Source organism: Neolamprologus brichardi, chromosome 18 (assembly GCF_056152115.1).
Source record: "Neolamprologus brichardi isolate AB-2024 chromosome 18, ASM5615211v1, whole genome shotgun sequence".
Lineage (NCBI taxonomy): Eukaryota > Metazoa > Chordata > Actinopteri > Cichliformes > Cichlidae > Neolamprologus > Neolamprologus brichardi.
The window spans coordinates 258,120-280,706 of NC_142121.1; the positions used below are offsets into that span (position 1 = coordinate 258,120).

A 22,587-nucleotide genomic window follows, 5' to 3' on the forward strand; every position below is an offset into this window, starting at 1 on the left:
GTGAAAAACCAGGCCGGCTCTAAACACATCGTGTTTGTGAAACAGCTCGGTTACCTGCCACCACACGGTCCAGAGACAGCGATGTGGGCGTCTCTCTGAAGTTGTTTGGTACGAGTCACAAACCTCACCAAAGGCACCACGATGTAAAGGACACGAGGCAGGTCGCTGGACTTTAATAGCTTTATAAAACAAAGAGTTTAAATTAGTGGACACCAGTCGACTGGCCAGTGGCACGAGGCAGCCATCCTCTAAATGTCGCGTTTCTTTGATGGTAGAAAATGTTTCCAAAGCTTTGATCTCATTGTTACTTTGTTAAAGACGTCCTGTCCGCACCACCTCATACTCAGCATCACCAACTCGCCGTTTGACCATGAAGGCGCTCTTCCACTCGGCGAGTAACTTTGAGCCTGAAGTAGCTTTGCTCTCAGGTCCAGGACATGTTCAGAGGGGCTTGGACCCTCCCCTCAGTGAAACGCAGCAGCACTGCTTCCATCGCGCTGCACAATCACCAGATCACCACCCAGGCCTACATGAAGACCGTCCCACCAGGGGAGCCGCTGCCATCCTCACCTGGTTCCTCTGTGTGTGTTTACAGGAAGTGTGTGTGTTATTGATCACAGGGAGCGGTGATTGGTGATCGATCAGTTTCTCTGACTTTATTTCAACATGTCAAACACATTTACACATTTATTCCATTATGAAACAGCATGCTAGCAACAACGATCAACTAATCAATATCTGATCTCTGAGCAGCCTCCAGCAGCACGTTACCATGGTGACGATGAGTGATTTCATGGATGGAGCAGAACGCCGTCGATAGTCTCGGATCAATAAATACGCGATGTTCTACACAGGAAACGTTCGGTCTTCAGGTTCCACCCCGGCCCTGCTGAAGTTCACCAGGAGACCTCAGGAGGTTCCCCGGCAGGAGGACAGAACCCGGAGGAACTTCTAGAAGGGCATTCCTCCGGAGATCTGCCGGGCCACCTGCTCGTCCGGGCTCTCCTCCCGCTCCGGCTTCCTCTCCTGGTTCCAGTCCTTCAGACCCTCGGGCAGCGTCGTGTCCTCGTCCTCGCCGCCGGTTCCTTCCACGAACTCCTCGTAAGTCGACTTCTCAGCGAAGGGCCGTTTGCCGAGCAGCTCCACCATGTCGTTCTTATCCAGAACCTCCTTCTCCAGTAGCCGCTGCGCCACCTGCCAACGCCACAGAGGACAGGTGAGCACAGAACGATCGTGGGCAGAGACACGCCCAGAGCCTCGCGACTCGCGGCTTTCTGAGGCTGTTGTTCTGAGGCACGTGGAACAGCTGAGCCTACCTTCTCCACCTCGGCCTTCTTGTCGTTGAGGAGTTGCTGTGTTCTCTGGTACGCTTCGCTGATCAGGGTTCTGACCTCGGTATCGATGAGGCGGGCCGTGGCCTCGCTGTACGGCTTCTCCAGAACCATCTCGCCCTGGCGCGGCAGGTCGAAGGACACCTGGCCCACCTTCGGGTTCATCCCGAACTGAACGATCTGCAGGAGAACACAAGAGCAGGAGGAGGTCAGAGCGAGCAGAACCCCCACAGGAACCGACACCACGGACATTTCCAGAACCTGCACTAACAAAAACACGACTCATCAAAGAGACAAAGCTTCGAGGTTCACGTCTCCCCCCGAACTCGGCTTTAAAGGTTCTCGTTCTTCAGTGGAACGTCATCCTGAGACAGTGAAGGCTAACACTGCAACACCTCTCAGGTATCACACCTGCCTCACACAGCCTGAAGCTGTTAAGCTTCTGGAAAAGGTTGATTCTGTTCATTTGAAGGTTCTTCTTCATCGGGTGACTCCTTCAGGCTCAGCTGACTGCAGGTTTCAGTCTTATTGGACATCTGCACAAAGACTGACACCTGACGACCAATGGGCTGTCAGTTTATGGTCATTAATATGCAAACTGTCCGACCACTCATCAACAGCCACCGATCAATGTCCACGAGTCGCGTTCACAGAGAGCCGGGGGACGGCTGCAATCACAGCACTGTAGCATGGTGACAGGTCAGCCCCTCTCCGAGTCACACTTCATGTAAAAGCCCATTGGTCCATCAGTGGAGCCAGTCGTGTGCAGATGTCCTGTTTATAAGGTTGAAACCTGCAGTCAGCTGAGACTGAAGGAGTCACCTGCTGAAACTGTGGCTCCAAATGCTCGCGACTCTTTCTCAGCTGTTTCTAAACCTGAGAGGCTCATTCTGATTCACTCGGCCCAAACTACACAGAGCTGCCGCGGGTCAGAGGGGCCGCGGGTCAGAGGGGCCGCGGGTCAGAGGGGCCGCGGGTCAGAGGGGCCGCGGGTCAGAGGGGCCGCGGGTCAGAGGGGCCGCGGGTCAGAGGGGCCGTGGGTCAGAGGGCCCGTGGGTCAGAGGTCTCTGCTGCTGTGTTTTTAACATGAAAGCCCCAAACAGAGAAGCCCCTCAAAATAAACAGCTGATGAAGAAGAACGGTACTAATCATGTAGCAGTAACCGGACCAAGGAAGAAACAGAGAGAGCCTCGACGGGTGCAGTAGGGATGCAACGATACCAATTTTTTCAAACCGATACGATACCGATACTTGGATCTGAGTACTTGCTGATACTGAGTAAAAAAAAACGATACTTCTACCACACACACACACACACACACACACACACACACACACACACACACACACACAAATGCAATGAATTGGAAGACAGGTTTTATTTTATTCTCTGCTGATAATAAATAAAATCTTAATAAAAATGACCACAAAATTTCAAGTGAAAAATAAGCACTTCTGTTAAATTATTGCAGAGTCTCCACATTGTAATTTAACAAAATATCACTGAACTATTGGCACTGTCTCGAGCTTTCAGAATAATAAATAAACACTTCTGTTTGGAATAAAATAAATACAAATTAGGTTTGAGAATAAAATAAACTTTTAAATTATTGCAGAGTGTCCATATTGTAAACAAACAAACAAAATAATGAATTGGGATGAACTGGGAATTTCATATCGCAGCTCGAGTATGCTGAGAAGACGGTTCAATCCTATGTTTTCCACGGCCGGCATTGGCTGGTCATCCAGAGCGATAAAATGAGTCAGAGCCTCTGTTATTTTAACTGCCCGTGGATTTTCTCTTGACATTTTTCATCGCTTTTCCAAAACCTGAGTTAAAGTTGGCTGTTCCACACTGCTGACATTTTGTTTAGCCTAGCTACAGCAGCCTCCAGTTTCTCTTTTTTATCTGGAGCTGCCAGTCTCACTCGCCTAACCCTGTGCCTGTTTAGCGCGGGATGTCCCCCTAGTGGCCAATCTAAAGAACTACAACAGAAATGACAAGCCACCCTCTGATTAATGAAATAAGTTGGTATCGGTTCATGGTATCGGTTAACTTTTACGAGTATGAGTACACACACATTTTACAGTATCGGCCCCGATACCTGATACCAGTATCGGTATCGCTGCATCCCTAGGGTGCAGTGATTTTTACTTTGAGATTCATTCAGAATCTAACAGTGCTGAGGTGCGCCAACGCACCGTGAAAACTAAACAGAAACACAAAATACATTTTCTTAGACGCTTATTACAAAAATGAACTCAAATAAAACAGAAAGTACAACAAAATATCAACTAAGCAATCAAATACAACTTAAAACATGTACCTCCGCATTCCAAGGGCTGCAAATTGTTAATTTCGCTATCGGTATCACGCTGCTTCACGCTGCTTCACGCTGCTTCACGCTGCTTCACGCTGCTTCACGCTGCTTCACGCTGCTTCACGCTGCTTCACGCTGCTTCACGCTTCATCGAGAGCTGCTACTGGGACATGTGCGCCACAAAACCGGTCTGAGCTGGAAGTGCAGCTTGCCGCTAACTAAGCAACAGAGCCCTCTACTGGACACGACGCGTAGCTGTTCAGGCTTAGATCAATAAACAAAACTGGACCTTTACAAATCGCTCCGATGACGGCGTCGGCGGTGTGCAAAGAGAAAACACCCGTATTGGCGGCTCACCTGGGCGTAGGCGCTTTGCGTCACCTTTCGCAGGTCGTCCTGCGCGCCCGTGGTGATCCGGCCGAAGAAGATCTCCTCGGAGACTCGGCCCCCCAGAGTCATGCACATGCGGTCCAGCAGCTGCTCCTTCGTGTACAGGTACTGCTCTTTGGGCAGGTACTGCGCGTAGCCCAGCCCCTTCCCTCTGGGGATGATGGACACCTGTGCAGGTCACAACACAAACTGACGAGTCTGCACCAGACCCCATTCATATTTCACTCAATTCTGCAGCTACAGCACCGCGGCGATGGAGTCACCTTCAGCAGCGGGTCGGCATGCTCCAGGAACCATCCGGCCACGGCGTGCCCGGCCTCGTGATACGCCACCGTCTTCTTCTCCTCTGGCTGCAGGACCTGAGTCTTCTTCTCCAGGCCTGCAGACGGGAAGAGACGCTGTATGAGATCATCCTGCCGCCAACGCCACGCTCAACATTCGAACGCTCGCACTCACCTCCGATGACCCTCTCGATGGCCTGCTCGAAGTGCTTCTGGCTGATAGCGTCTGAAAGGTGGCGAGCGGCAATCAGAGCCGCCTCGTTACAAACGTTGGCGATGTCGGCACCTGATTGGAGGAGAGCAGGGAGGACAAAGGTGTGTCTCGGACCAAGCGGGCGCACAAAGTCTGAAGCGTCATTCAGCAGCGCTTACCTGAAAATCCAGGTGTGAGGGCGGCCATCTTCCTGGCCAGAGAGTCTTTGTCCATGTCGGGCTCGAGCTTCAGGGGCCGCAGGTGGACTTTAAAGATGGACGCCCGACCTTTGATGTCAGGAGGGCCTGAGAGGAGAAGGATATCACCTGTGACCTCACACGAGCTCATACGGAAGATGTACTCGGCTCGCCTGGCGCTCTGACTCACCGATGTAGATCTGTCTGTCGAAGCGGCCGGGTCTCATCAGCGCCGGGTCCAGGATGTCGGGTCTGTTGGTTCCCGCCAGGACCACCACGTTGGTGGCGGTGTTGAAGCCTGCGGCGCAGAAAGGAGTGAGCAATCGCCATGTCGTCATCGTTACAAAGCTGAGTTTAGCTCCACCCACCGTCCATCTCTACCAGCAGCTGGTTCAGCGTGTTCTCCTGCTCACTCTGACCGCCAAAGTTGCCCCGCCCCCTTTTGCGCCCCACAGCGTCGATCTCGTCAATGAAGAGGATGCAGGGGGCGTTCTTCCTCGCCATGACGAAGAGATCTCTCACCTGGGAAGGAAATGACATCAGCTCCAACGCCACGTGATTTTGAACACGTTGGCGAGCGCTCTCTGGCAAACAGGAAGTGAGGTAACCACAGTTAGGAAAACACACTCACCCTGGCGGGGCCGACGCCCACAAACATCTCCAGGAACTCGGAGCCGTTGACGGTGATGAAGGGCACGTTTGCCTCGCCCGCCGTTGCTTTGGCGAGAAGCGTTTTTCCGGTGCCGGGAGGACCGGTCAAGATGGCGCCCTGCTCACAGACATCAACATAAACGCCATCAGTGGCGACCCTACAGGCCCCACCCCAAGCCCCGCCCACACCTCACAGTGTTATCTTTGGCTGAATGGCGGCACTGACCGGCTGACCTGTGTCGTAACCCCGCCCCCTTCGACTCTCACCTTGGGGATCTTGGCGCCGAGGTCCTGGTACTGTTTGGGGTTCTTCAGGAAGTTCACGAACTCCATGATCTCCAGCTTGGCCTCCTCGCAGCCCGCCACGTCTTTGAACTTCACGTCGATTTCGTCTTTCAGAATCTTCGCCGTCGTCTCGCTGACGCTGAACAGCCCGCCCATCCCCCGGCCAGGACGTCCCGCCCCTGCCGGTCCTCGCCGCAGCATGAAGAGTAGGAAGCCAATGATGAGCACGGTGGGGAGCATGCTCAGTAGGAACGTGCTGGAAGAGGGAGACAGGCGTGGTTAGAGGTGTAGCCTGAGGCGGAGCCGAGGCCGGAGGTCGTGCTCGTACCCGTCGCTCTCGGTAGAGTAGACCACGGGCAGCCTGTTCTCGCCCTCGATGCCGAGCTCGTACTGCGCCGTCTCCAGGTTCCTCTCAAACGTGTCCACGCTGCCGATGTTGAACCAGACGTACTGCTGCGAGACACACACGAGAACCCGCTCAGAACCGAGCGTGGCGCCTAGAACGCTGCTCTGCAGACAGGAACACACTCACCCCGTCCACCGGCGTCTTCCCCGCAGAGAAAACCACCTTCACGTAGCGCTTGTTCACCACCTCCAACCGATCCACCTGAAGACGCACAGCAGCGGTCAGCTTCCTGTCGTTACATCATCAGGTCCAGACTTTTTAAACGTGGTTACCACTGTAACCAGCTTTAACCTGATTGGTTTGTCATGTCTGCGTGACAGAGTTCATTCAGGAAGTTACGGGGCAGGAACACCAGCGCCCCCTGGTGTTCCTGCCCCGTAACTCCAACATAAAGAAACACACCGACGTGGTGACGGGAAAGTGCAACTATTCACAAAATGGCTGCATTTCAGCCGCCGCAGAGACACGACCACTTTACTTTCAGATCGTCATCGACATCATCGTGAACTAAGAGGCCCAGCGGCCGTCCTCACCACGCCTTTGGACAGGTAGTTGTTGACAAAGTCTTTCCAGGTGACCTCGCGTCCTCCGTCCCTCAGGAAGAAGTAGTAAGTGACGGTGGTCCAGAACGCCACCCCGCTCAGTAAGTACATCCGGAATTCCTTATCGTCCCAGGGCACCTCCCCCTGAAACAGACAACAGCTGAGACCAGAGCTCACTTACACCTGGACAGGTAAGAGGTCACAGGAGGAGAGAATGACCTTCTGCAGACGGCTGTACCAGTGTGACTCATCCTTACGACCTCCTCGCTTTCCCCCGCCGCCGCCGCCGCCGCCACCTGCTCCCCCTCCTCCTCCCGTTGACCTCCCCGATGCTCTCTGTGAGTTAGTGGGTTTGGATTCTGAGAAGAAAAAAAATCTGGGACTCAAACAAACATCAACACGTCCACCTGACGGAGAACAGAGGTCAGACATTCAGCAGACAGACACCAGCTCTGCCTTTAAGATTCAAACTTTCCTTTTTGCTAAAGCAAATAGTTAGGGTTACAGTAAAGGGCAGTAGAGGTCAGTCGAGGTCAGTAGATTTCAGTAGAGAGCAGAAGAGGTCAGCATAGAGCAGAAGAGGTCAGTAGAGAGCAGTCGAGGTCAGTAGAGAGCAGTAGAGAGCAGTAGATTTCAGTAGAGAGGAGAAGAGGTCAGTAAAGAGCAGTAGATTTCAGTAGAGGTCAGTAAAGAGCAGTAGAGGTCAGTAGAGAGCAGAAGAGGTCAGTAAAGAGCAGTAGATTTCAGTAGAGGTCAGTAAAGAGCAGTAGAGGTCAGTAGAGAGCAGGAGAGGTCAGTAAAGAGCAGTAGAGAGCAGTAGATTTCAGTAGAGAGGAGAAGAGGTCAGCATAGAGCAGAAGAGGTCAGTAGAGAGCAGTCGAGGTCAGTAGAGAGCAGGAGAGGTCAGTAGAGAGCAGGAGAGGTCAGTAGAGAGCAGTAGATTTCAGTAGAGGTCAGCATAGAGCAGGAGAGGTCAGTAAAGAGCAGTAGATTTCAGTAGAGGTCAGTAAAGAGCAGTAGAGGTCAGTAGAGAGCAGGAGAGGTCAGTAAAGAGCAGTAGAGAGCAGTAGATTTCAGTAGAGGTCAGTAAAGAGCAGTAGAGAGCAGTAGATTTCAGTAGAGGTCAGTAGAGAGCAGGAGATGTCAGCATAGAGCAGGAGAGGTCAGTAAAGAGCAGTAGATTTCAGTAGAGGTCAGTAGAGAGCAGTAGAGAGCAGTAGATTTCAGTAGAGGTCAGTAAAGAGCAGTAGAGAGCAGTAGATTTCAGTAGAGGTCAGTAGAGAGCAGGAGAGGTCAGCATAGAGCAGGAGAGGTCAGTAAAGAGCAGTAGAGAGCAGTAGATTTCAGTAGAGGTCAGTAAAGAGCAGTAGAGAGCAGTAGATTTCAGTAGAGGTCAGTAGAGAGCAGGAGAGGTCAGTAAAGAGCAGTAGATTTCAGTAGAGGTCAGTAAAGAGCAGTAGAGAGCAGTAGATTTCAGTAGAGGTCAGTAGAGAGCAGGAGACGTCAGCATAGAGCAGGAGAGGTCAGTAAAGAGCAGTAGAGAGCAGTAGAGGTCAGTAAAGAGCAGTAGAGAGCAGTAGATTTCAGTAGAGGTCAGTAAAGAGCAGTAGAGAGCAGTAGATTTCAGTAGAGGTCAGTAGAGAGCAGGAGAGGTCAGTATAGAGCAGGAGAGGTCAGTAAAGAGCAGTAGAGAGCAGTAGATTTCAGTAGAGGTCAATAGAGGTCAGTAGAGAGCAGTACAGGGTGGGCCATTTATATGGATACACCGTAATAACATGGCCATGTAGAAGTCGGCCATGTAGAAGCCATGTAGAAGTCGGCCAAGAGCAGGAGAGGTCAGTAGAGAGCAGTCGAGGTCAGTAGAGAGCAGGAGAGGTCAGTAGAGAGCAGGAGAGGTCAGTAGAGAGCAGTAGATTTCAGTAGAGGTCAGCATAGAGCAGGAGAGGTCAGTAAAGAGCAGTAGATTTCAGTAGAGGTCAGTAAAGAGCAGTAGAGGTCAGTAGAGAGCAGGAGAGGTCAGTAAAGAGCAGTAGAGAGCAGTAGATTTCAGTAGAGGTCAGTAAAGAGCAGTAGAGAGCAGTAGATTTCAGTAGAGGTCAGTAGAGAGCAGGAGATGTCAGCATAGAGCAGGAGAGGTCAGTAAAGAGCAGTAGATTTCAGTAGAGGTCAGTAGAGAGCAGTAGAGAGCAGTAGATTTCAGTAGAGGTCAGTAAAGAGCAGTAGAGAGCAGTAGATTTCAGTAGAGGTCAGTAGAGAGCAGGAGAGGTCAGCATAGAGCAGGAGAGGTCAGTAAAGAGCAGTAGAGAGCAGTAGATTTCAGTAGAGGTCAGTAAAGAGCAGTAGAGAGCAGTAGATTTCAGTAGAGGTCAGTAGAGAGCAGGAGAGGTCAGTAAAGAGCAGTAGATTTCAGTAGAGGTCAGTAAAGAGCAGTAGAGAGCAGTAGATTTCAGTAGAGGTCAGTAGAGAGCAGGAGACGTCAGCATAGAGCAGGAGAGGTCAGTAAAGAGCAGTAGAGAGCAGTAGAGGTCAGTAAAGAGCAGTAGAGAGCAGTAGATTTCAGTAGAGGTCAGTAAAGAGCAGTAGAGAGCAGTAGATTTCAGTAGAGGTCAGTAGAGAGCAGGAGAGGTCAGTATAGAGCAGGAGAGGTCAGTAAAGAGCAGTAGAGAGCAGTAGATTTCAGTAGAGGTCAATAGAGGTCAGTAGAGAGCAGTACAGGGTGGGCCATTTATATGGATACACCGTAATAACATGGCCATGTAGAAGTCGGCCATCTTGGATACAATGTTTATTTTTTCAATAGGAAGAGGGCCATGTGACACATCACACTTATTGGTAATGTCACAAGAAAAACAATGGTGTGCTTGGTTTCAACGTAACTTTATTCTTTCATGAGTTATTTACAAGTTTCTCTTTGTTCACAGCCATTGACATGTCGAAGAGGTTAACACGTGAGGAGCGGATCGAAATTGTGTTGATATCTGGTGAACGCAGTAACCGGGTCATTGCAGCAGATTTCAACGCAAGACACCCTACGAGACCATCCATCTCCTATGCTACAGTCAGCAAACTGCTTGCTAAGTTTCATGAAACTGGTTCAGTGTTGGATTTGTCAAAATGTGGACGCAAGAAAACTGTCACTAATGAAGAAACATCAGTGGCTGTCCTAGCTTCATTCAGCAAGAGCCCACAGCGTAGCACTCGCCGCATGTCACTGGAGAGTGGCATTAGTCGAACATCCCTTCGGCGGATATTAGCTACTCACAAATGGCACCCTTACAAACTCCAGCTGCTGCAGCATCTCAGCGAGGATGACCCAGATCAGCACAGAATTTGCAGAATGGGCAAAACAAAAACTGGAACAGGACCCTCAGTTCACGCAGAAGATTTTGTTCAGTGATGAGGCAAACTTTTATGTGAATGGTGAAGTTAACAAACAAAACCACCGCTATTGGTCTGACACTAACCCACATTGGATGGATCCCTCCAAGACTGTTGGACCAATAAAAGTGATGGTTTGGTGTGGTATATGGGGCACAACGATAGTGGGTCCATTCTTCATCAGTGGAAACGTCAAGGCCACTGGATATTTGAAATTGCTACATGATGATGTGTTTCCCTCTTTATGCACTGAAGCTGGCACGTTCCCTGAGTTTTTCCAGCAAGATGGTGCACCACCACATTATGGGTGCCAGGTCCGAGCGTTCCTAGATGAACAGTTTCCTGGAAAGTGGATTGGTCGTCGTGGGCCAGTTGAATGGCCCCCAAGGTCTCCCGATCTGACCCCCTCAGACTTTTATCTTTGGGGTCATCTGAAGGCAATTGTCTATGGTGTGAAGATACGAGATGTGCAGCACCTGAAACTACGGATACTGGATGCCTGTGCTGGCATTTCTCCTGCGGTGTTGCTACCAGTGTGTGAAGAGTGGGAGAAGAGGGTTGCATTGACAATCCAACACAATGGGCAGCACATTGAACACATTTTATAAGTGGTCAGAAACTTGTAAATAACTCATGAAAGAATAAAGTTACGTTGAAACCAAGCACACCATTGTTTTTCTTGTGACATTACCAATAAGTTTGATGTGTCACATGACCCTCTTCCTATTGAAAAAACAAAAGTTGTATCCAAGATGGCCGACTTCTAAATGGCCACCATGGTCACCACCCATCTTGAGGAGTTTGCCCCCTCACATATACTAATGTGCCACAAACAGGACTTTAATATCACCAACCATTCCCATGTTATTACGCTGTATCCATATAAGTGGCCCACCCTGTAGATTTCAGTAGAGGTCAGCATAGAGCAGTAGAGGTCAGTAGATTTCAGTAGAGGTCAGTAAAGAGCAGGAGAGGTCAGTAGAGAGCAGTAGAGGTCAGTAGAGAGCAGGAGAGGTCAGCATAGAGCAGTAGAAGTCAGAGGTCAGTAGAGAGCAGGAGAGGTCAGTAGAGAGCAGTAGAGGTCAGTAGAGAGCAGGAGAGGTCAGCATAGAGCAGTAGAAGTCAGAGGTCAGTAGAGAGCAGGAGAGGTCAGTAGATTTCAGTAGAGGTCAGTAGACAGCATTAAAGGTCAGTAGATTTCAGGTTTCTACCTTTGGCTGCAGCTTCAGCTTCGGAGTGTTTCTGCGTTTTCTGACTGTCTGGAAAATATTTCTCGAAACCTGAAGAAAGAAAGCAGATTGTACAGGAAGTGACATCACACACAGATGAGGGCATCACAGCTGATCTACCAGAGCCATTCCACTTCCTGTTAAACTCAGCAGGGGGCGCAATAGAAACAGCTCAGTGATCACAACACTCCCGTAGAACAGGAAGGCCACACGAGGGCGGGTCTAAATTTGATTAGCCGGTACCTTTTGGAGGTTTAGAGCTCAGCCTCCTGTAGGCTCCAAGCAGGTCACTCAACAGGCTCCGCCCACTCTGCACCTGTGTTGTGGTTGAAGATGTTACCTGAGTGAACAGACAGGTCAGCAGATCAGAGTACATAGTGCTGAAGGCGCTGACGTCATGGTTCGATCAGTCTGCCTGAAGTTTAACAGGAAGCCCCTTCTCTTCTGTATGTGGCGGCATGGCGGTCTAACCTGCGTCACGTTTCACCAGTTACAGGTAAAACAGCCTCAAACTGGCACACCTGAGTTCACTTTTGTTTCTTTGGTGGACTCCAGGATGTTAATACATTCTGTTGGCTAACCTGACAAACATTTCCCGCTGCTTGTTTGCTGTGTGGTGACCTCACAGCAAGCAGCATCTTTGACTACGCAGAGCTTTGCATGGAGGAAGAGAAGACTTCCTGTCAGCTGATTTTACTGACTGTTCAGAGAACATTACTTTGAAACACATTAAAAACACTCATCCTGCTTCAGGCTGCTGTTCCCAGGTATGACTCCATAAACAGCAGCTTCTGTAGCGACGTGCCAAGCAGCTCCATTAGCTGCCTCTACACAACACAGGAAGTTAAAGCCAACACCTAATGAACGCCATCGTAATCAGGTCTCCTGAGACACCACAGGTGTAGTGATGGAGCCCAAAGCTCTTTGGAGGCAGCTGATACTCCTCAGCTCAGGGTGTTCCTGGTCACCGCTTACATTGTTATGCGAATATTCACACAGTCACCTGATTGGTTAGTTGTGTGAGTCTGAGTTGCTGTAGGCGTTTTCTCAGTCTAAGTCTCAGGCGGTTGTACCTGTGCAGGTGTTCTGCCTCGACTACTGTCCGCTTACAAAGATCCGAGGGATCCAGGACTACTCCCCATTGGTCAGAGGGTACTGATGTCATATCCTCTAACTTCTCCAGCATCAGTTACCATGGAGATAAAGAGATAAGAAGTGAACCGCCACTTTAACGCAGGTGTACATTGTACCTCTGTAGCTGGTATCAGTGCACTTCCTGTTTGTTTATCGTAAGCTTGCAGCCAGCTGCCCCTGCGGGTCCCGCGGCCTTCGCGCAGCCTCAGCCCAGCGTTCGGCCTCCCGCTGGCTCTGGGCTCGGGACTGCGGGATTAGCCTCTTAGCATGTTAGCCCCGTCGTGCACCTACCAGCCTGGCCGGAGCTCCGGAGGGCGGCAGCAGGCGGAACAGGCCGCGGCAGCCCGCCGACAGCCGGAGGTAGCGGTGAGCCATCCTCCGGCTCTCTCACGCTGATGCGAGCCGAGCTAAACGCGTTTCAAGTTCACCCGAGTTGCTCCGTGACAGCAGCGCGCCGACATGTTTACCTGCAGCTCTTCTTCGTCTACTACCTTGTTGCTGACTCCGCCCTCTGGCGCCCCCTGCCGGCCGCTAAGGAGCCGCAAACAACCTTTTAGAAGAAGCATAGAGACGGATCTCCACAACAACTATGCAGGGTTCAATATTTTCTGCATTTTTCTGTGCGCAAATATATTTTATGGCTTAAAAACAAACAAAAAGATCATTAAACAGCTCCCAGTTAAACAAACTGTAACACAACATTTTTTTCCAGCTATTTATTAATAAGTGACTTTTATGTATATATATGCCTGTATATATTGTGCTATTCTTAGTTAGTTTATTGTCTGTCTCTGTTAATGTTTGTTTATAATAGAGCATTGTAACGAAAAATAATTTCCCCTAGGGATCAATAAAGTATTCTGATTCTGAACACACCCAGACACTCACACACGGGTCAAACCCTGTTAAACATGCTGAAGTGTCAGATTCCTAATCAGAAACTCTTTTATTTCAAACTTTCCAGTGTGACTGAACATTAATCATAAACTGCTGCTCCCTTCATGCTCACATTTCTGCTCAGGGCTGCAGATCACAAGCCACCGAACTGAAACTCAAACACATGAATCCAGGCCAGCAGGAGCGCTGACCTCTGACCTCTAAGTGATCCGGCTACACAAGGATCACTTTTAAAGGTCGCTTATTACTGGGCACACGGACTACGCCCTACAGAAATAGATTATTAACATGCAATAAACGTCTTCAGCTGATGCGGTTACAACATGAATATATTTAAAAACAATAAAATCACACAGAGCCGCTCCCGGCTACAGCCGCCTGGGGGCGCTGTCGGTCTCTCCTCCAGGTGCATGCCGGGTAGAGCAGGATGGCGTCCCCGTCTGTGAGGAGGATCGGAGCGGCTGACCGCGGACTGTCTCCCCGCTGATCCCGCACTCTCTGTGGCCTCAGGACCTTCAGGAGCGTAGCTGCGGCCTTTCTGAGCCATGAGGTAAACTCTCCCGCTCTGTCACGCGCTCATCGGTTGGGGAGCGCGCGCCGTGACCTGCGTACAACCCGGCGAGTCCCCCGCTTCCCGGCGGGCTAACAGCGGCTAGTAGAAGGTAGCATGCTAACAGCCCTGCAGACGGAAGCCACAGTATCTTAGCTTAGCTTAGCTTAACTTAGTTTATACCTAGCCTGCTCTCCCCGGATTAGTAAGCAGCAGCTGCAGGTTTGATGAACTGATGCTATCCGCCGCTAGCTCCGGCTTTCAGCGGGGTCAGCCGGCTAGCTTTGCCAGCTGTCCGGCAGCCTGCTGGCGCAGCCGAGGAGCCTACTTTCCATCCCTGAAGGCTATTTAAAGCATGACATCATATTTTTATGACGTAGCGGGTGACGTTGCTGTGACCCCACGGGCACTTTAGCAGATTTGGGGCTAAAGGACAATGCTGGATGTTAAATGCTAATGTTAGCAAGTGGGCCTGACTTCAGGTGATAGGAGGACAGCTAGGGGGCGTGGTCTGCGAGCAGCTCATTGACTGTCAGGTGATCAGGGGAGGGTTCACTAGGTGCCCCTGCTGGGCAGGTTCAGGGTCTCTCATGCTCAGTTCAGTTTTGGTGTCCGTTCTGCAGGTGTGGGTGTGATGAGAGCACCTAGTGGTAATCAGTTAGCATGTTCACTCAGACATTACCTGGACAGGTGAGTGCTACTGTAGGACAGTAACACGATTTTCACATCAGGTCTGCATGCCAACAAATATACATGGTTCTAAATGGTTCTGTGTTCCTGTGTGTGTGAGAGAGAGTGAAAAGATTATTAGATTATTAGATGATTTAATAACTGTACAGTACTCTCTGTACATAGTAACCACTGTCCTTGATGTAAATATGTAAAAATTGTGTATGTTTCTGTTCCGTGTCCTGTGTACTGTTTGTTTGTATATGTGTCTTTTTGGCTGCTGTTACAACCAAATTTCCCCTTGTGGGACAATTAAAGGATTATTCTATTCTATTCTAAAAGATGCCACCTGGTGGTGACAGTCAGCAACTACAAGCTCACCATTTCCTCAGCTTAGATCTGACAGACGCCAAACGCGGGTTTAAACCGGCGGTTTGTGTACGTTGACACACACGTGACAGGTGTGCCGCCTCATGCTCACACACACACCGGTAACCCTGGGTCTCCCGACAAGAGCTGGGTGGTTTATTGGCTTTCCCACGCTGGAAATAGCATGTACGACTGCCGAATGTTCGGGTGACAAGTGAGCTGGAAGAGAGCAGGGAACGATGGCGTGGAGCGGGAGATCAAAAGTAAAAGTTATTGTTTTTAACACTCGGTTCACTTCAGCTCTTTGGGTGTTAGAACTCACGGACTAACAACAGCACGAGCAGAGCGGCTGTAGCTGAGACTTCGAACACTGCCCCCATCTGACTGCAGAGCTCTCTGCAGGCAGTGAATGCCTCGCTTTGCTCAGCCTGAAATCCTGCTTCTCGCATCTGATGAGATGTGACCAGGATTAGGGGTATACATGGTGCAGTGGGGCGGGGCATAGATCAGTTGTCAGACAGGAAGAGACTCTTTGTTCATGCAGCTTCACCTATGATGCAACTTTAGGGTGGACCTGCCTGATGCGGGGAGGGGCCTTGTTAGGACAGAATGTGCATTTTTAGGATCTGTCAGAATCAGGCGCGACCTGCTGCTTATTTGTACCTGTGTGTCTCTGCAGGTGCGCTGCGCCGATGTCTGCAGGCGGTCTGGCTGTTGGACTATGCTGCGTTCGTCCACTGGGTGGCGCCTCCTGAGCCGAGCTCGCCACCTCCCTCCCTGCCTCCCCCGCCCTGCTGCTCAGTCTGTCGCCATGTATGCCGCCCGCCTGTACGGCACCGCGGGGGGAGGAGGAGGGGGTGGTGGAGGGGGCGGGGTAAAACAGGGGCGCAGGCCAGGACTATCTGTGCTCGAGGTGCCTCACCCCCATGCAGCCCCACCTCCCCCCGCCTTCCCACTGTACCAGGGTCGCCCCGACGCCCACCGAGGAGCACATTTCCACTACCACCCCCACCCGCAGCCCCATCACCTGGCTCCGCCCCCGCTGCCCCCCCATTTCCAGCACCATGGCGCCTTCCACGCATACGGGGGTGGCGGGCCCGCAGGAGGCGCTGCCACTAGCAAGAAGAAGACGTGGAACTTCATCCACGAGAAGATGAGCTACGACACGTTCTTCACCATGAAGCGGCTGATCGAGCGCTCGCGGCGGCCCGACGAGGTGCTGCGCTGGGTCACCCAGAACCCCGCCAAGATCTCCCACAACCACTACCCCGTCGCCCTGCAGAAGATCGGACAGCTGCTGCAGGCCACGCCCCCAAACCGCGCCAGCAGCGAGACCGACGGCGAGGCCTCCGGAGTGGAGGGCGATGCCCGACAGATCCTAGAGCATCAGGACTTCCGGACGCTCTGCAACGCCATCGTCAGCGACTGCGCCAAGTTCGACAACTTCAGCATCGTGAACTGCTTGTACGCCGTCGCCGCGCTCGGTGAGTCGCTGCGTGACGCTCAGACGCACGCCCGCTATCACCCGCAGCGACGCCACTCACCTTTATCTGACCCCTCACAGGTCTGCCCAGCGACTCTGAGGTGGTACAGGTTCTGGAGGCGGAGTCTCAGGCCCGGCTGAACCAGTTCAACCAGAAGGACGTGTCGATGGTGTTCAGCTCCAGCATGAAGCTCCACCCGGGCAGCCAGCACCCGCTCACGGAGGCCTGCCTGGCCGGCCTGGAGAAGAACCTGGAGCGAGAGCGCCACCCGCAGACGCTCTTCCTGCTGCTCTCCTACTACAGGCTCAAATGGCGGTCAATGCAACCGCAGGAAGCCGCCGGCGCTAACAACGGCACGCCTAACCCTGAACAGCTGGTCGCCAACAGGTGAGAACGCGCGTTACCTGGGTTGTTGTTTCTGGTACCCGTGCTGAGGTTTGCGATGTTGGCGCCGTGGCAGCGGTTAACTGCACGTGTGCGTCTGTCCTCAGGAAGATCCTGCGTCTGGTCAAACACACGCTGGCGAGTGTGAGCGGCGTTCGAGACCAGGAGATGGCGCTGCTGGACGAGATGCTGGCAGCGTGCGCCCGTGAGGCGAGTAACAAGAGTCTGGAGCTGATCTTCAGCTCTCACCTGTTCTACCAAAACAGACAGGAGAGGTTCATCAGCAGCCTGGCAGGTGGGTCGCTTCACCCTCATCCCTCGCCATCGAACACGTGGCCATTGCTGTCTCAGCTGTTCAGGTGACTCACCTTAACTAGTAACCTGTTTCTCTCCAACAGAGGAGTTACCAAAGAAGGTGGACAGCATCACGCCCTACACGATGGCGCTGATCGCCAAATACATCGCCCGCCATCGGCTGAGAGAAACCCGCCTGCTCGACACCATCGCCGACTTTCTGGTGAAGAAGGCGGAATATCTGGACAGTAAGGTGAGGCCGGTCTGGCGGTCATGTGACCTTGACAGCTGCGCACAGGACTGCAGGTGTGTTTGTGTGTGTCCTCAGGTGATCCAGAAGCTCGTGTTCCCGTTCAGCCGGATGAGCTACCGTCCTTCCAATGAGCAGCAGTTCTTCTCCCGGCTGGAAGAGGTGGTGGAGCTGAAGGCGCTCAGCTCGCCGCTCGCCACGGTCAACATCCTCATGTCTCTGTTCCAGCTCGGACATTTCCCCGGCCTGGTCCTCCACCGGGTCTTCTCCTCCGCCTTTATCAGCAACGTCACCAGTGAGTACGGCCAACATGAACCCGACTTTCCAACTGACCAGTCGGGATGGGAATATTTAAAAAGTTATTACTCAGATTACACTTTTCCTTAAAGTAAGGCAGCATGTTACTTAGTTAATTCCAGGATAAAGGCGTTCGTTATCCTACTCGTTACGTTACTTTGATGTTTCTCTGTAAAATGATCTGAAACACACCATCATCATCCTTATTTAACAACGTAAACCTGAGGCTACACAAACAACACAAACTCTATCCTGCTGAGGACACCCGCACAAAAAGAGGCTTTAAAGCGGTCGTCATGGTGATTCTACTGTAGAAACATGAACAGGTAAAGGCTGCAGCCTGACTGCTGAAGTTCAGGCTCTGGCTGCTGGAGTCTGCATACACTCAGCTTTAACGTCGCTCTGAGTTAGCATGCTGTCTGACTAGCTTAGCGTTAGCATGCTGTCCGACTAGCTTAGCGTTAGCATGCTCTCCGACTAGCTTAGCGTTAGCAGGCTGTCTGACTAGCTTAGCGTTAGCAGGCTGTCCGACTAGCTTAGCGTTAGCAGGCTGTCTGACTAGCTTAGCGTTAGCAGGCTGTCCGACTAGCTTAGCGTTAGCAGGCTGTCCGACTAGCTTAGCGTTAGCAGGCTGTCCGACTAGCTTAGCGTTAGCATGCTGTCCGACTAGCTTAGCATTAGCATGCTGTCCGACTAGCTTAGCGTTAGCATGCTCTCCGACTAGCTTAGCGTTAGCAGGCTGTCCGACTAGCTTAGCATTAGCAGGCTGTCCGACTAGCTTAGCGTTAGCATGCTGTAAACATGAAAACTTGATGATTTTTAAGTTTTGTCTTTTCTGTTGTTATTTCAATTATATTTGCATGTTCGAAATAAAAAATTATATCTATCTAAAATCAGCTGATTGTAGTGAGAGTGCAAGAACCAATAGGCAGGCGCACTAATGAGTCCAAGGACCTGGACTACTGGTCGATTCCCTATCGACTGGTCACACCGTCCACTGTGACTGGTTTGCGACTCATAATATTGATCCTGTTCTAGCCATTGACTGATTACCAGTACCAGGTTAGCCAGTGTGACCAGTGTGCTGCTTTCCCCGCAGACAGCCCCTATGCTCTCATCGTCAGGCGATACTTGTCTCTGTTGGACGCCGCTGTCGAGCTGGAGTACCGCGACTACACAGGGCCGCGACTGCAGGACGCACACAAGGTTCTGATGTTTGACCACGCCCTCACGGCTGACGAGGTCAACCGCAAGTACAGGTAACCCTGCACACTGGTTGGTGTAAACAGAGTCTGTTAGCGTCCACCTCACCAGGCCGAGGTCAGTTCAGCTCAAACTCATCAGGATTAGAAAGCACCGACAGGTGTGCTCAACACCAAAGCGACCAGAATACCAGACAGCAGCTGAGCTCTGATTGGTCTGTTCTCTGTCAGTTATAAAGGTCTGGTGGCTGAGGCTCTGCGGCAGCTGGTTGGAGAACATAACTACAAGCAGGATGAGGTCCTCCCCCCGGGATACTACACAGGTGGGACACGCCTGCGCACACAACCTCTCACCTGGATATTTGGAGCTCCAACGATTTTAAAACAGCTGCTTCGCTGCATATGGGGGGGGGCTCAGCTGTAAAACATGGCGATCACCGTGCAGCGTTTGGCTGGTTGGTTTGGTTCGGCATGGCTTCACTCAAGCTCCACCCACATGTGTTCTGCTTGAACAGCCAATTACAGAGCTACTTCCTTTCAAAGTAACTGAGAAGCTCCTCCCATATTTCTGATGCTGTTGGCAAAAGTTAAAATGTTTCATTAGACGCCGCTGACCTTCAGCTGTGGTCTACTTCCTGTTTGCTTAAACAGGAAGTTACATTTTGGACAAGCAGCCTTCACATGCGTACATAGTTCAAAGGTCAAACGCATGTGTGTGTGTTGTGGGTCACAGAGGGGCGGAGCCGTCAGCTGCCCCTGCATGTTACTGTTGTGTTGCTACCTGTAATGTGATTACTCTTCTCTCCAGACTTCCTGTTGTGGATGGACACTTCCGGGCGGGTTCTTCCCATCCGCACTGGAGCCGGCCTCTCCCTGACCGTCGTTCCTCCGTCCTGTGTTGTTGTGGCGTCTAAGCCTGCTGATGCAGCGGTTGCCGCAGTTACCTCTGACTTCCAGAAGTTCTCTCCGTTCGTGGCGATGGAGGAGGGCGCCGAGCACTCGTGTCAGGTTGGTGAGGGGATGGGCGGGGCAATGGAGCCGCGGGCCTTCCTGCCCCATCACATCCGCGGCACACCGGGCGCCGCGCCCCACCCGGGCCACCCACAGGCGGGGACCAATGGCAGCACGGTGAACTATGGGCCGTACTACGTCCCGGCGGGGGAGTACTACTCAAGCCTGGCCAAAGAGCACTCGCTGGAGAGTCAGGATAGCTCCACCCTCAGCAGCCCGCCCTCGGACGGCCTGGCTCCGCCCACCACCCAGCCGCCCGCGGGGGCCGGCGCCCCGGACTCTCTGTTCCAGTTTTCCATTGGGAAGATCCTGGAAGACGAGGGTGGCACGGGGGCCCAGGGGCCGGACCACGAGCTCGGGGGATTCTACAAAGCAGTGACGTACGCCGAGGGGGCCGACAGACCGCCCCTGTCGCCGCCGCCGCTCCACCCCCCTGAGCAGCCAGACCCCGACGGCCTCCCCGCAGACCAGAGGCAGATCCGGAGGTAAGTCAAACTCCCAGCCTGAGCAGAATTAGTAGCGCCTGCCGCCACTAACGGCGCCCTGCTGTGCTCTCTGCAGGGTCATCATGTCCGTCAATGATAAGTGGCACTACTGCCACAACTCTGACGTCCTGGTGGGCTCCCGCGCCATGAGAGACCGCCACCTCAGGCTGCTGGGATATGTCATCCTGCAGGTGAGTCTTTGCCATCAAACAGTGATGTTAAAGAAACGATTACAGAGAGACGACATGAATGCTTTTGTCCGCTGACTGTTGCAGTTTAGCCACATGTAGCACCTTTCACCTGCTGATCGAAGGAGATGAAGTATGAAACATGCCCACGCCGTCACTGAAGCTCGCCGTCGGTCTGCTGTCAGTCTGTCTGACATTAGTCTGATATCGGTCTGTCGTGGGTCTGATTATATGGAGTTTTTGCTGCTCTTGACTTCCAGTTTCTCCCGTGTGGGACTAATGAAGCTGTGTCTTGTCTTCGTTGGCTTCCTGCTCTGTGGGAAAAAACGCGGACAAGTTTGCGCGGCGATGGTTTATAATCAGAAATGATCAGCAAACGTTCGATAAGTCTCTGCACAGAGCGGCTGCCTGCCGTGACTCTGTGTGGATACGTCACCACACACGGTATCACGCTGTGATTCTGTTCACCCTGACGACAGTGCCCCATGGCTTCCCTGAAGTCCTGATAAAGAACCTGCTCACACTGAAACAACCGCGTGAGTCGACTTCTGCACTAAAGACAAAAACATGTGGGCGGGTCTGTTGTGCCGCAGTCGTGCGTTTGGGCGCCACTGTGACGACGCACGACAGACCTGCCACGTTTTCAGTACGCTTCTTTATTGCAGCTGTCGATTTGCGCGCGGCTGCAGCGTTTCAGCCTGAACACATCAACCACAGGACCCAGTTTATTGTTTTAAGCCGGCGCAGCGTGATTGGGGACGCTGCTCAGGCGTGTCCACCTCAGCCGCGCCGCAGACCACGCCCCGCCGCAGCTCTGACTGCAGCCAATAAGACTGAACAGTATTAAACTAAATATTATTTCTATTTTTATGTTTCAGATTCCAGTTTGTTTAACTTGCTGCTCGTTTGAAGACGTGCTGCAGACGAACGAAGCAGGCGACAAACGTTACAAACAGCTGTTTAACACAAAGATGACTGAAGGATTATTGTGAACGACTTAAATAAAGTTGCAGCTCGGCCTTTGTGTCATCGTTTTGCTTAGATGGGGGCGTTACCTGTAGCGCTGCAGCTAACAGCACGTAGCAGCTGGTCCAGCTTCAGTAACCACGCGAACCTCACGGCTTCACTCGTGTCAGACAGACCAGCTGACCGTTTGGACGCCATCAATCCCTCAGAGCGGGCTCATCTAGCTGGCTAACGCCATTAAACTTCAGAAATCCTGAATTTCATTTGGCCCCGCCCACTGCCGCCAAAGAACATCAGGTTCGGGGAACCCGTTTGTGTGCGGCCGCCTTGATTGGCCAGATAGTTTGAGCTGCTGTGATTGGTTGGTTTAAACTTTCCTCTGAGATAAAATGTCTGTTTTTGTAAATGTGACCGGGTTTAACGCTTGTTCCGTAAGCTCCTCCCATCACGGTCATGTGACGTGCTGTTTCCTGTCTCTTCAGCTGCCGTACCACGAGCTGGAGAAGCTGAATGGCATCGAGGAGGTGAAGCAGTACCTGCACAAGAAGCTGCTGGACGTCACGCTATGACGCCCTGACAGAGCGTGCGTCCCGTCTGATGTCAGAGGTCATGGTTACCTGGTGACGTCCTGTTGGAGCAGCGGAAGAGCTGCACAAGGAGTTCCAACCAAACTGTTCATTTTTCATAGCTATAAGAACTGATCCCTTATCAATAAACAGGTCAGTTAATCAATACAAACACCATCAGATCGATTATTGATCAGCTGACAGGATGCTGCTGTTTCCTGGGCAACACAGGCGCGTCTAACCTGGAGGCATCTGTGATCATGTGACTATCAGAGGACAATGGGACGGTTGTTCTGAGACCTCATTGGTCGCCCTGCGGATGATCTCGTTTTTTCTGGATGGGGAGGGCAGTCCCTTTTATAAGGTGTGGCAACCATGGTAACAGCGATGCATGTGTGGGACTGTTTTATAAATGGGGGGTGGGGTCACAGAGCAGGGGATGATGGGAACTGTAGTGTGCCAAAGGTCTGAAGGACAGTGCTTAGTGTTTGGGTCAAAGGTCAGATTATTTATTTGTGTGTGAGGTGATGGACAGATGTTTGTTTATATTCTATAAATCTATTAAAGCTGAGATGAACGCAAACTGTGTCCTCGCTGACGGGGTCAAAGGTCACCATGTGGTCACATGACAAACGAC

The 22,587-nt window shown here is 51.9% G+C and overlaps 2 protein-coding genes across 3 annotated transcripts; one reads left to right on the top strand and one right to left on the bottom strand.

Annotated features, from left to right (window-relative positions):
- Window positions 1–641: 641 nt before the first annotated feature.
- Window positions 642–12,857, bottom strand: afg3l2 (AFG3 like matrix AAA peptidase subunit 2). 2 transcript variants are annotated; one of them, XM_087831847.1, is made up of 17 exons: window positions 12,630–12,857; window positions 11,448–11,544; window positions 11,187–11,255; window positions 6,817–6,956; window positions 6,589–6,741; window positions 6,182–6,256; window positions 5,978–6,102; window positions 5,632–5,905; window positions 5,345–5,482; window positions 5,082–5,235; window positions 4,904–5,011; window positions 4,696–4,821; window positions 4,499–4,609; window positions 4,306–4,421; window positions 4,010–4,210; window positions 1,317–1,511; window positions 642–1,194 (listed from the first exon to the last, which is right to left on the bottom strand). In XM_087831847.1, the coding sequence occupies exons 1-17, from the start codon at window positions 12,711–12,713 to the stop codon at window positions 952–954; spliced, it is 2,409 nt and encodes an 802-aa protein (XP_087687973.1). In that variant the 5' UTR covers window positions 12,714–12,857; the 3' UTR covers window positions 642–951. The 2 variants fall into 2 exon arrangements, with proteins under 2 accessions (XP_087687973.1, XP_087687975.1); XM_087831849.1 differs by lacking the exon at window positions 12,630–12,857 and adding an exon at window positions 12,208–12,405.
- Window positions 12,858–13,624: 767 nt separating this feature from the next.
- Window positions 13,625–22,524, top strand: fastk (Fas-activated serine/threonine kinase). The gene is made up of 11 exons (XM_035914934.2): window positions 13,625–13,785; window positions 15,503–16,307; window positions 16,388–16,694; window positions 16,799–16,986; window positions 17,090–17,238; window positions 17,314–17,530; window positions 18,632–18,791; window positions 18,966–19,057; window positions 19,543–20,230; window positions 20,307–20,421; window positions 21,867–22,524. Exons 2-11 carry the CDS (start codon window positions 15,545–15,547, stop codon window positions 21,951–21,953), a joined length of 2,766 nt encoding a protein of 921 aa, XP_035770827.2. The 5' UTR covers window positions 13,625–13,785; window positions 15,503–15,544; the 3' UTR covers window positions 21,954–22,524.
- Window positions 22,525–22,587: the final 63 nt, after the last annotated feature.

Bases quoted from the DNA above. Each gene is read 5' to 3' on its own strand.
- fastk (XM_035914934.2), top strand. From the start codon at position 15,545: ATGCTGCGTTCGTCCACTGGGTGGCGCCTCCTGAGCCGAGCTCGCCAC. The intron at 18,792-18,965 runs GTAACCCTGCAC...GTTCTCTGTCAG, and splicing joins GAGGTCAACCGCAAGTACAG to TTATAAAGGTCTGGTGGCTG. The intron at 20,231-20,306 runs GTAAGTCAAACT...TGCTCTCTGCAG, and splicing joins GACCAGAGGCAGATCCGGAG to GGTCATCATGTCCGTCAATG.
- afg3l2 (XM_087831849.1), bottom strand. From the start codon at position 12,390: ATGCTGGAGAAGTTAGAGGATATGACATCAGTACCCTCTGACCAATGG. The intron at 4,822-4,903 runs GTGAGTCAGAGC...TTCTCCTCTCAG, and splicing joins CGACAGACAGATCTACATCG to GCCCTCCTGACATCAAAGGT. The intron at 4,422-4,498 runs GTGAGTGCGAGC...TCCCGTCTGCAG, and splicing joins CATCGAGAGGGTCATCGGAG to GCCTGGAGAAGAAGACTCAG.